At 39.3% G+C, this 13,147-nt stretch overlaps 1 protein-coding gene across 1 annotated transcript in view; it reads left to right on the forward strand.

Annotated features, from left to right (window-relative positions):
• Positions 1 to 3,346: 3,346 nt before the first annotated feature.
• Xk (X-linked Kx blood group) overlaps positions 3,347 to 13,147 on the forward strand; it is a 45,465-nt gene continuing 35,664 nt past the window's right edge. The window contains exon 1 of the mRNA XM_004665732.2: positions 3,347 to 3,596. Coding sequence (XP_004665789.1) covers positions 3,352 to 3,596 — 245 coding nt within the window. The 5' untranslated portion in view covers positions 3,347 to 3,351. The remainder of the gene's footprint in view (positions 3,597 to 13,147) is intronic.

Raw genomic sequence — 13,147 nt, forward strand, 5'->3', positions numbered from 1 at the left:
ACGAGTTTGTATTATTAAAGTTGTACTTTTTGCAGTGTCTCAGCACTAATGCAATTAAATAAAATTATAAAAACATGCCAAATAATAGAAGTTAGTTATTAATACTTTTAAATCCTTTTGAGTTTCATTAACATTAAATTTGACACCAGTTATTGGTTACATATAGCAAAAATTTTGCACAACTTACACACAGAATGAGAGACTTTTCTTTAAAAAAAGAATGTCTTTTTGCCAAAACAAGTTCTTTGATTTCTTGCCAATTACTGTGTTTCCTTAGGAGTACTTTGAGGCATTTGAAAGACATATCAGTAGGCATTAGTTCTAAATTTAGAGCAGAACATACCTTTAGATATTTTATTACGTTATAAGATAATTTATCATTTTTTGTAATAAGACCAAATAAGTATTCTGGTATGTAACATACCAGAATAATTATACAGTTTCTATAAACATATTATTGGGTACACATTTTTTCATACCTTTTTTTAAAATTTTATTAGCATTTTCCATGATTATAAAAGAATATCCCATGGTAATTCCCCCCCACCAACTTTCCCCTTTGAAGTTCCATTCTCCATCATATTACCTCCCCATCACAATCATTGTACTTACATATATACAATATCAACCTATTAAGTACCCTCCTCCCTTCCTTTCTCTTCCCTTTATGGGTACACATTTTTAAGAATATAATGGAGGCTGGTGAGATGGCTCAGTGGTTACAGGTGCTTGCTTGCAGTGACTGACTGCCTGGGTTTGATTACCCAGTTCCCAGATGAAGCCAGATGCACAAAGTGGCACGTATGTCTGGAGTTAGTTTGCAGTGGCAAGAGGCCCTGTTGCACCCATCTCCCCAGCTTTTCAATAAATTCAAATATTTTTAAACCAAGAAAGTGTAATACAATATATGACATTGTTTATTTTTAGTGATAATCCACTTGGGTGTTCAACAGGGAAACTAGCAAACATAAGCTGCACATGTATACATTATTGTCAAAGACAAAATGGTCAATGATAATTCAAAAAGTTATGATCACTGGGATAAGGTATGCAGACCATGACCAAGAAGGGTTACCTTACAAATGTTCCTTGAATGGGAAGGAATACAGTCAGTTGATGTTGCTTTCCCTTCATAGAATGGGTTTGTTTACATGGTATAATAAAATCTGTCTGGAAGACTGATGTAAAAAAATGTGTTCTCATGGCTGGAGACATGGCCTAACATTTAAGGCACTTGCCTGCAAAGCCAAAGGACATAGGTTATATTACTCAGGACCCACATAAGCCAGATGCACAGATTGCACATGCATCTGGAGTTGGTAGTGGCTGGAGGCTCTAGCATGCCCATTCTCTCCCTCCCTCTCTCTGCCTCTTTCTCTCTCAAAAAAATAAATAAAAATAAAAACATTAAAAAGTGTTCTCCCTATACTTTCATTGAAAAGCTAATTGTGGGCTGGAGAGATGGCTAAGTGGTTAAGGCACTTGCCTGCAAAGCCTAAGGGCCTGAGTTCAATTTTCCAGTACCCACGTGAAGCCAGATGCAACAAGGTGGCACATGCATTTGGAGTTTGTTTTCAGCAGCTGGAGGCCTTGGTGTGCCCATTCTCTCTGTGTCTCTCTCTCTCCTTGCAAATTAAATAAAATAAAAAAGAAAGACTGAGTCAGACATACAGTGATGGACCTTAGTGGTTTTTCAACTTCTGTCACAATATCCTAAACACTGTGATCTTTCCAATGCGTTTTCTGTATTAGTTTTGTACTGTAGAAAATACTTTTCCATGTATTGGAGTTTGTTGTATTTAAAGTGATGTTATATTTATGGGCTTATTGAACCCCTGCTCCACAGCATGGTCCACTTAATATTGAAAAACATGTGATAATACTTTGCCTTAAAATCTAATGCTAATTAGTGTTCCACTTAATAATTATAAGCTACTAATTAATTTCCCTTTTAAAGCTAGCCATGGCGTCAAATAAAATATTACACAAATGTTCTGTGAAGTCCTGCTACTTATTTTGTGTTGTGATAGTGTGTGTATCTGGATCCAGGACATGGTGGCCTGCTGGGTTCTATAAATACACATTAGTAATCCTTTTGGAGAAAGGATTACCTGTCAGCCATTGGCTGAATTCTCCCTTCAACCCTTAAATAGACTTTCTCATGCCAGGCAACAATCAGGAAAAACAGTCCATCATGTTCCCTCTGTCTACTTCCATCCTTGTCTTGATCTCTTCAGAAACTTCACAATGTATTTGTGTTTACATTATTTTCCAAAAAAAAAAAAAGAAAGAAAAATTACATGTCTGAAAGTTAAAATCACCCAATGTCCACTGGGAAAAATCATCTTATAATGATGAGTCTGATTGTTGCACAGGCAGGGTTGAAACATGGATTTTATAGAGATTAATGGCTTGATTAAAGTGTGAGGGCCAAGGGTGGGTTGAGAACATCCTGATGTCCAGAAGATAGTTGAAAAGTTCAGTAGGTGAAAAGGAATTATGTTAATCTTAGGTTTGGCACAATAACAGAGGTGTGTCTTGGGCTAGAAAACTGCTTCCTTATTAGGCCGTGGTCTTTGGCCTGACTTGAGTTAGTCACAGAAAAAAGTATTTTGTAGGCTTTTTTTTTTTTTTTTTTTTTTTTTTTTTTTCTGGGAGGAGAAGAAGTTTGCTCCTGGAAATTGCCTTTAATACTCTCCCTGTCTATATTGCAGGGATGGCAAGGGACATGCTCACAGGAAACAGTGAAAAGTTTCAAGTATTCTCCAATATGTTGGGTGCATAACAATATACTTACTCTTTGACAAGCATCCGAGTGGTCTGGCAACCTCTGTATGGCCGGAAACTCTGACCCTTTGAAGAATCTGGCATTCCCTCAGCCCAGAAAACAAACACTAGGTGGGAAAGGCATCGGAGCCCAGATCTAAGTCCTGCCGGCGGGATTTTTCAAAGAGATGTGAATAGTTTACAAAGAAAGCACCTGTCGAAGGACTCTAGGACCCAGAGGCCGCGCGGAATCAGGCGCAAGCTACCTCGAGACGCAGGTTCGCGGCCCGTCTGGGGCTCGCTCTCAGAGGCATTACGAGCTTTCTGGCGCGCGGGCGGCGCACAGTGCGTGTGGGCGTGGCACAGGCGTGGCCACGCCGTCCGCCTCAGCCCAGCCAAGTGTGCGGTCCCCAGGCCCAGCTCCGACGCGCGCGCTGGCCGTTTGGCCGAGCCCGCCGTTCGTTCGGCGGGCTGCGCAGAGCTAGCGAAGAGGTCGGGGCCTGGCATGCTGGGAGGCCCTGAGGGGACCGTCGCCGCCGCCACCGCGTCCGCCTCGGGTGCGAGCCGCCTACTCGACACGCGGAGATGAAATTCCCGGCGTCGGTGTTGGCGTCCGTGTTCCTGTTCGTGGCCGAGACCACGGCGGCGCTCTACCTGAGCAGCACCTACCGCTCGGCCGGGGACCGTATATGGCAGTCGCTGACGCTGCTTTTCTCGCTGATGCCCTGCGCGCTAGTACAGCTCACGCTCCTCTTCGTCCACCGCGACTTCAGCCGAGATCGCCCGCTCGTGCTGCTGCTCCACCTGCTGCAACTCGGACCCCTCTTCAGGTGCGTGCGACACCCTAAGCCAAGCCACTATCTCCAGCCAGCTCCCCGCCACTGCCAGAGTGAGGGAGGCTGCCTTCTTGTAGGGACAGGTGGCTGGACACTGGGCTGGGCCCAGAGATGACCCGCCCTGCCCCCTCCCTCTGCTGTACCATTCCAGTGTCATGAATATGACAGGGTGCCAGCCTCACTAAAGCTAGGGAGCCCTGAGTTCCTGTTAGGAGCCATCATATGAATTTGCCAATATTTATATCTTGACTTGACTAACAAAAATGGCACTTTCACCTAGGTCGGTGTCCTAAAATGCCTGGCTTTCTCTGGTGAAGTGGGTTTTTCCTCAAAACTGGCTGCTTGGCGAAGAACCCTCTTAAGCGTAGTTGAAGCCAAACTCTTTATAAACCTTTACATTTTAGTTATCACTGGCACCATTCTGAGTGTTTTGCAAATATATATATGTAAATATATGTATGTGTATATATATATATATATATATTTAATTTTTATTTATTTACTTATTTTGGATTTTGGGGGTAGAGTCTCATTATAGTCCAGGCTGACCTAGAATTCACTAGGTAGTCTCACTGTGGTCTCAAACTCATGGAAATCCTCTGACCTCTCCCTCCTGACTGCTGGGATTAAAGTGTGCCACCACACATGGCAAATAATTTAATTTTAAACAGAAGTCTAGAAAATTATGCACTATTATTTTATCTTGGTGTGATGAATATTATGGAGTGTAGAAACATTATAGATAATAGAAATGTATTTTGATTCCGCCTAATATTTTTATATAAGATATATCTGTTTATTTACAAGAGAGAGGGAGAGAGAGAATTAGTGGGAGGTTCAAGCCCTCTTGATACTGGAAACAACTCCAGACACATGTACCACTGTGTGCATCTGAATTTACATGGGTATTGGGGGAATAGAACCAGCAGGCTTTGCATACAAGTGCCCCCAAACCTTCCACCATAACATTTTAATAAATATAGTCATAAAACCTGGGGCACAATATGCTATGAAGACAAAAGAAATGTGCTAATAAAACTGTTAATGACATAATGACTGTTGTTGTTTATGGTGCTGGGGTGGAATCCAGGGTCTGGAACACACTAGGCAAGGACTCTACCACAGAGCTACTTCTTTGACGCTGGAAATCACTATGAAAACAAAGCAAGTCAAAAAATGCAGTAATGTAGCCAGACATGGTGGCACATGCCTTTAGTCACAGTACTTTGGAGGTCGAGGTAGGAGAATTACTTTGAGTTCAAGGCCAACCTGAGGCTACAGAGTGAATTCCAGGTCAGCCTGGATTAGGGTGAAACTGCCTCTTAAAAAATAAGAAAAAATACTCAGTAATGAAATAGACTAGGGGGCTGGAGAGATGGCTTAGTGATTAAGCACTTGCCTGTGAAGCCTAAGGACCCCGGTTCGAGGCTCGACTCCCCAGGACACATGTTAGCCAGATGCACAAGGGGCACACACGTCTGGAGTTCGTTTGCAGTGGCTGGAGGCCCTGGCGCACCCATTCTCTCTCCCTCTATCTGCCTCTTTCTCTGTCTGTCGCTCTCCATAAATAAATTAAATAACAAAAAAAAGAAAGAAATAGACTCTTAACTTTAAGAGTTTTGAAGGTAATTTAAAATATGTTGCTTTAAAGGGTATCTGTCTGATTAAAAATAAAATACTGAATTTTAGACATGGGTATCCCAAGAATTTGAAGGGATACAAAGAGCAGAGCTACTTCACAGCTGCCTGAAAATTTAGCTAACCAGGAACTTTGCCTACCAGGAAGTCAGCCTCAGTAGATAGATTTTACAAAGCCTTACTATAAAAGAACCTTTCCAAATGACAAAATACTGATTTGCAGTGTGCAGTTATGGTGAACTTGGAAAATAAGTTTCCCATTGTCTAGGTGCTACAGAGGCCTAGAAAAGAAGAGAGTCAAGTATGCTGGCTGAAGTGAAAAGTTGCTACAATGTCTTAATGGACACAGAAGGAGTTTAAGGGGAATTTAAAAACTATAGCCAATGCTGGGAAAGCCCATGTAGTCAAGTAGCCTATGGTTCTAATAGTGTCCCAGTGAAATAAATGGAATTTGACTTTGGGCAAGGCTCTCACCATTTCTTTTTTAATATTTTATTTAATTTATTTATTTTAGAGAGAGAGATATAATGGGCATTCCAGGGCCTCTAGCCCTGCAAATGAACTCCAGATACATGTGCCACCTTGTGCATCTGGCTTATTTAGGTCCTGGGGAATTGAATCTGGGTCCTTTAGCTTTTGTTTTTTATTTATTTATTTATTTATTTATTTATTTATTTGGATTTTTGAGGTAGGGCTTCACTCTAGTCCAGGCTGACCTGGAATTCACTATGTACTCTGAGGATGGCCTTGAACTCAAACTGATCCTCCTACCTCTGCCTCTTGAGTGCTGGGATTAAAGGCGTGTGCCACCACACCCAGCTTGGGTCCTTTAGCTTTGCAGCCAAGAGCCTTAATCGCTAAGACATCTCTCCAACCCTCTCACCATTTCTTAAATCTCATCTGTGGAAAAGAAGCCTGTGTTTGGGTGGAGTATACCACTCACACAGACCCTCTAATCCTTGTCCCCATTTTATAAATGAGCCAGATAAGGCTCCAAAACATGTTCCAAATGCTTCTTCAAAAGAACAGACTTTGGTGATTTAATTTCTGGATGGTGGAGTGTGAGTTTAAGGTATTTCCTCCTAAACAGAAAGTATGTAATGTTTTCTTTATAATACACTTCTATTTTTTTAGTTGTTATACAAAAATATTTAAGTTTTTAGGGAAAAACTGGATACTTTGAAGATAAAACATCTCATCAACATAGAAACTTTCAACACTATAAGAATAGACCTACTGCCAGGAAATTCAGAATAAGACATTGTTTTCTTAGGGAAAAATAAATTATAAGGAATCAGAACAGCAGGCAGACCTCTTCTATTTCCAAGGAGTTTGTTACTCTAACACAACTAATTTATTTCAAGGATATATTGGCCCCATGATCTTAGAGCAGAGATACTCAAAATGTGGTTCCAAGTCTCAACTTCTAAATGAAAGCAGTTTGTTGTTGTGTATTAACATGACTTACAATCTTACTGGAATTTCTTGCTAATGACTGCTTCTCAATTTACTCTAAAACACAAGTTTTACCTAAAAATCAAACTATTTCCCCAAAGAAGTCACAGTGTTTCTCTCCTTCACCTATTATCATTGAATTTACTGATATTTCTGATGTGTTTTAGGACAAAAGTTCTATTTAAATGTGTATAGGTAATAATCAACCAACCTTTTTAGATAGATGTGCTTTTTGAGTTCACACAATATGATGGCCCAGTTAAACTGCCATATTGTTCTGGGGATGTAGCTCAGTGGTATAGAGCTTACCAAACATACAGGAGGCCTTGGACTTGATCCATACAGTAGTGTCCTCTGAAGAACCCTGTAACACGCTACACTAATGATTATGTACTAAATAATATTAACTCAGTTCTGCGCCCCCCATTTTTTTTGTTTTAGGAGAGTGTTGGTGGAACATGCTATTTAATTTATATCTTCTATTTTTAGCCTTGCATTTAAATTTGTACCTACAGCTAGTATGGATGTTTCTGTATTAAGGAATTGACTATGAACTTTGATAAGTAATGCCTTGAATTTCAATTTTAAGAAATATTATGAGCTACAATAGATATTTTGAAAAAAAATACAGAAGAGAGGATGTCTCTTACTCTACCCCAAATCATTGCAAAGTTCTATTGTATTTGTACACTTATGCCAGTTTTCATAAGTTGAGAGAAGCAAATACAAATAAGTGACAAGTTTGAGGAAATACCCCATTTTTCCTGGCAAAATTTAGAGGAAAAATGAGAGATGAAAAATCTGGAATTGTAACATACAGGCTAAGAAGTTCCAAATTGTTTATAAACATTGCAATCGTTTGCCATGAAATTTCTGTGTATAGGGGACTTTCAAAAGAATGTAAGATGATAATCTATATTTCAAAGCACTTATTTCATTCATTTGGAAAGTGTTTATATGTTCAGCCTATAATTCTATCTACTCTAAAAACCCTGTAAGCTAACTGTCATTATCTTATTTTTACAGTCCAGGAATTGAGACTCAGAGAGATTATGTAACTAGTTTAGTTCTAGTGCAGTCTCCAGAACATGTGTGGCAAATAAAGATAATGGGGCTTGTAGGAATTTTTTAAAAATATTTTATTGGGCTCCTTAAAAACCATGTTATTTGTGCTGGTATCAATATGCCTGGTTTCAGCTAAGAACCAAATGGGATATATGATGTACAAAAATGGGATTAGATGGAAAAAATTGATCAAATTACTAATTACATATGTAAGGGGACTTCAAACCGCCCCACTGGCCAAATTCTCCTGTTAACCCTTTTTTGTAAATCAAGTTTTATTGTAACATAACCATGGCCATTCTTTTATAGATGGCCTATATCTGTTTTAGTATAAAACATTTACTTTGTATATATGTTAAAAAAATTTCCTGTGTATGATGCTGAAAAGTCACCTTGAATGATTTTGTGAGATTGTTGTTGGAGATTGAACTCAGGGCCTAAAACATAGTAAGCCTGTGCTCTACTACTGAGGTGCATCCTCAGCCATACCTTGAATGATTTTTCTGAAAGTATGTAATTTGTGCCTTTATTTAAACAGCCTCTTATTCAGAATAACAACAACAATGAAAAAAACACTCTGGGCTGGAGAGATGGTTTGGCAGTTAAGCGCTTGCCTGTGAAGCCTACGGGCACCAGTTCAAGGCTCGATTCCCCAGAACCCACGTTAGCCAGATGCACAAGGGGGCACACGCATCTGGAGTTCATTTGCAGTGGCTAGAAGCCCTGGTGCGCCCACTCTCCTCTCTATCTCTGCCTCTTTCTCTCTCTGTCTGTCGCTTTCAAATAAATAAGTAAAAGTAAACAAAAAAATTAAAAAAAAACACTCTAACTTAAAAAGGAAAAGCAGTAGTAATAGATTTTTAGTTTTCTTAGATAGTAGTGTTGGAAGGTCTGGGAACACTTTACAGATTTGTTAGATACATATTATATTTAAAACTGTGTTAAATGTATTACCTGGGAAATCACTGGATTTTGAGAGCTCCTGATCTGTAGAGCTACCTGAGGCATTAGTTAATTCTAGGACCTTCTCTCATTTCCAGTGATTGATCACTGCAGTTTCATGATGTCAACAATTCTATAATGATTCTGGTTTCACATAGTCTACTCCATTTCAAGAGAATTGCATTCTTTTCCAGGTCCTTCCTTCCTTCATTCATTCAGCTCTTTGCATGTTTTGGTTTTTCATTTATTTGTTTGCTTTGGTTTTTAAAAGTTCTAGGCTTGTTTTTTTTTTTTTTTTTTTTTTTTTTTTTTTTTTTAATGTTTTTCGACCTGGAAGTTGCTATGTAGTCTTAGGCTAGCCTCAAATTCATAGCAGTCCTCCCACCTCTGCTTCCAGAGTGCTGGGATTAAACGTGTGTGTCACCAAGCCCGGCTTTTAAGTTTAATTTTTTTTTTATAGCCTGAAAAACATACTTGCTATTGATATGACAGAGGAACAAAAAGTATTCATGCACAGTGAAGAAAATAAAACTGCTTATAGAGGATAATTCTTTCTTTGTTTTAAAAAATATTTTAATTAGGGCTGGAGGGATCGCTTAGTGGTTAAGGCATTTGCCTGCGAAGCCCAAGGACCTAGATTCGATTGCCCAGGACCCAGGTTAGCCAGATGCACAAGGGGGCGCACATGTCTGGAGTTCATTTGCAGTGGCTGGAGGCTGTGGTATGCCCATTCTCTCCCTTTTTCTCTGTCAAATAAGTAAATAAATAAAAATAAAATATTTTTAAGAACAAAAATAATTATTTATTTGTGTGTAAGCAGAGAGAAAGAGAGAGAATGAATGAGCACAAAGTCAAAGGACCCAGGTTCGATTCCCCAGGACCCAGGTTAGCCAGATGCACAAGGGGGTGCACAAGTCTGGAGTTCGTTTGCAGTGGATGGAGGCCCTGGCATGCCCATTCTCTCCCTCTCTCTCTCTCCCTTTCCCTGTCAAATAAGTAAATAAATAAAAATAAATTTTTTAAAAAATAAAAAAATAATTATTTATTTATGTGTAAGCAGAGAGATAGAGATAGAGAGATAGAGAGAGAGAGAGAGAGAGAGAGAATGAGCACAAAGCCAAAGGACCCAGGTTTGATTCCCCAGAACCCACATTAGCCAGATACACAAGGGGGTGCACACATATGGAGTTCATTTGCAGCGGCTGGAGGCCCTGGCATGCCCATTCTCTCCCTCTCTCTCTCCCTCTTCCTCTGTCAAATAAATAAATAAAAATAAAATAAATAAATACTTTAACTCTTTATTTGTAAGCAGATGTGTGTGTGTGTGTGTGTGTGTGTGTGTGTGTGTGTGTGTGAGTGTGTGTGTCTGAGCACACCAGGGTCTCTAGCCACTGCAAATGAACTCCAAAGGCATGTGCCACCCCATATATCTGGCTTACATGGAAGGGTACTGGGAAATTGAAGCCATGTCATTAGGCCTTAACAACTGAGAATTTCTCCAACCCAAGAGGAAGATTCTTCTTTCTTTCTTTATTTTGATTTTCAAAGTAAGGTCTCACTTTAGCCCAGGCAGACCTGGAATTTACTCGGTAGTCTCAGGATGGCCTTGAACTCATGGCAGGGATCCTCCTACCAATGCATCCCAAGTGCTGGGATTAAAGGCATGTGCCACCATGCCCAGTTAATTCTTAATGCTTTGTTGTATACTCTTACTAATATTTTATGGTGATATGTTGTAAACTGCCAGGGAAAATGAGCCCTTATTTTAAGTGTTTGCCCATTCCCATAATGTATTTGCCCCCCATGTCTGTACATACTACCTTAAAGATATTGCTATTTAACAATTTGCTCTTTGAATCAGTGTAAGACAGCTAAATCATTACACTGTCTATATGTCTGTCAATATGTTTGTGTGCACATAACTTGTATGTATTTATATATATTTATGATTTTTGTCAAAAAGGGAATTTTCTCATGTAATTTGCTTTTTACTTACCAAATTTGATAATTTTTGTTTGTTTTTCAAGGTAGAATCTCACTCTGGCCCATGCTGACCTGCAATTAACTATATAGTCTCAGGGTGGCCTCGATCTCACGGCAATCATTCTACCTCTGCCTTCTGAGTGCTGGGATTAAAGGCATTCACCACCACACCTGGCTCAATTTTGATTTTTATTAATCAATTGTGGTGGGGATTAAATCCAGGGCCTCATATAAGCAAGTACTCTTATCATTGAGATATATCCCAAGCACAATATTTTTTTTTCTTTTCTTTTTCTGCATTTCATTGGAAGTTTTACTTGTTATCACAAGTACATTAAAGGATTTAATAATTATTACCATCACTAGTAATGATGGCACCCAAGACACCAGTCACTCTAACCCAGTCACCTAGAAAATAAATCATGGCTACATTTTATCTAATTAATACTTTTGAGCTTTCATTGACAATACAAATTAGTGTGAATTTATCAACTTTTGGGTTTTTAGGGCATGTTACATGGCAGATAAAACACTGGAAATTCTGTGAATGATTAAAACTGCTAAGCTCTTCCTTTTTATGATTAAAATAAAATTACTTTTTACTAGTGTTGAATCTCCATAATGAAAAATTTCTAAGGACTGAAAGTGATATGATCATAATAATGGTAATAACAGCAGCTAGCCTATAATGAGCATTTCATCCATGTCAGGTACTAGGTTATTTACGGGCTTGTCTTACTAATTGCTAGTGTTTTTTTTTTTTTTTTAATTTGGTGTGTACCTGTGTGTGTACTTGTAAGTGCATTTAATATGTGACTGGTAGTTCTTTTCATATTTTAATATATATTTTATTGACTTTACTATATATATTTTATTTACTTACAACAAACCATGATATTTCCCTCCCCTCCCCCACTTTCCCCTTCATAACTCTGCTCTCCATCATATTTCTTCCCTCTCTCCATTAGTCTCTCTTTTAATTTGATGTCATCATCTTTTTCTCCTATTATGAGGGTCTTCTGTAGGTATTGCTAGGCACTGTGGGTTCATGGATATTGAGGCCAATTTATGTCCCAGACAGTTTCATGTTAGGAGTGGAACTCTTCCTTTGGCTCTTCCATTCTTTCTGACATCTCTTCTGCAGTGGACCCTGAGCCTTGGAGAGTGTGAGATGTTTCTGTGCTGGACACTCCTCAGTTCCTTCTTCTCAGCACTGTCTTGCCTTTTGGGTCATCCCAGTGGTCATCACCATCTGAAAAGAGAAGCTTCTCTACCCAGAAGTGAGAGTAGCAATATTAATGTATTAAGTATTAATACATAAGTGTATTAAATGTAGTGCTTTCAGAGCAATTTGGTAAGATTAATATAAGCATTTATCCAGAAAAGAGCAGGCTGTATACCCCTAAGGCTCCTGACCTCCCTTGCCATAGGCTTTTGATTAGGTTTTCAGTACCAGGCATGTATTCCCTCCCATAGAATGGGCCTTTAGTGTAATTGGAGAGCAGTTGGTTTCCTCCAGAGCAGACATGCCACTATTGCACTTGTTTGGTCATTTGGCCTGTCTGGCCAAAGTTGAGACTTCTAGTGTCTACTGTTTTCACCGCTTATAACTTCTGTCTCCCATAAGGCTGCATACAGTGCAACTTTTTCCAGCTTTCAGTTGGCTGATCTACAAGGGGAAGGTTTTCTACTCAGCACCAGATTGACTTCTCAGTGACTTTGCTGCTCAGGCATGTGAAGTTTTCAGCAGTAGGGTCTTACCATCTCTTTCTCAAGGGAAACCAAGGGCCTTGGAAATAGCCTGTAATGTTTTGGAGGCAACAGGGACTTCCTTGGCCAACAACTCACTGGAAGGTGTCCCATCCCTGGCACTGAAAATTTTCTAATAACAATCTGTGGCTTCTGAATGTGCCATTATTCAAAAAAGTAGGTTTTCATATGTCTTTCTCAAAATATCTTGCATTTTGATTGACCCCCCCCTTTTTGTTACACAATCTCTTTCCCTGACCTAGTTTAGGCCTTTCCCCTCCCTGTAATCTGTTATTCTACTTATATACAACACCATAAGTCCTTCCCTCTCCTTCCTTCTTTATAGCCTTTTTCTAGCTTACTGGCCTCTGCTACTGATTTTTGGTTCCAGCTCACACACAAGTCTATAGATTTGTAGCTAGTATCCATCTATGAGAGAGAACAAGTGACGTTTGACTTTCTGGGCCTGGGCTACTTCACTTAGTATAATCCTTTCCAGACCCATACATTTCCCTGAAATTTTTATAATTTTATTTTTCTTACCTCTGAATAGAACTCCCTTGTATAAATGTACCACATCTTTATTATCCATTCATGTGTGGAGGAACATCTAGACTGGTTCCATTTCATAGCTATTGTGAATAGAGTGATTTTTTTCTGACAGTAGGTGTATTTGTATTTCTAAACTGACAGTTTTGAGGATAGCATATTTC

The sequence above is a fragment of the Jaculus jaculus genome, chromosome X, assembly GCF_020740685.1.
Source record: "Jaculus jaculus isolate mJacJac1 chromosome X, mJacJac1.mat.Y.cur, whole genome shotgun sequence".
Classification (NCBI taxonomy): Eukaryota; Metazoa; Chordata; class Mammalia; order Rodentia; family Dipodidae; genus Jaculus; species Jaculus jaculus.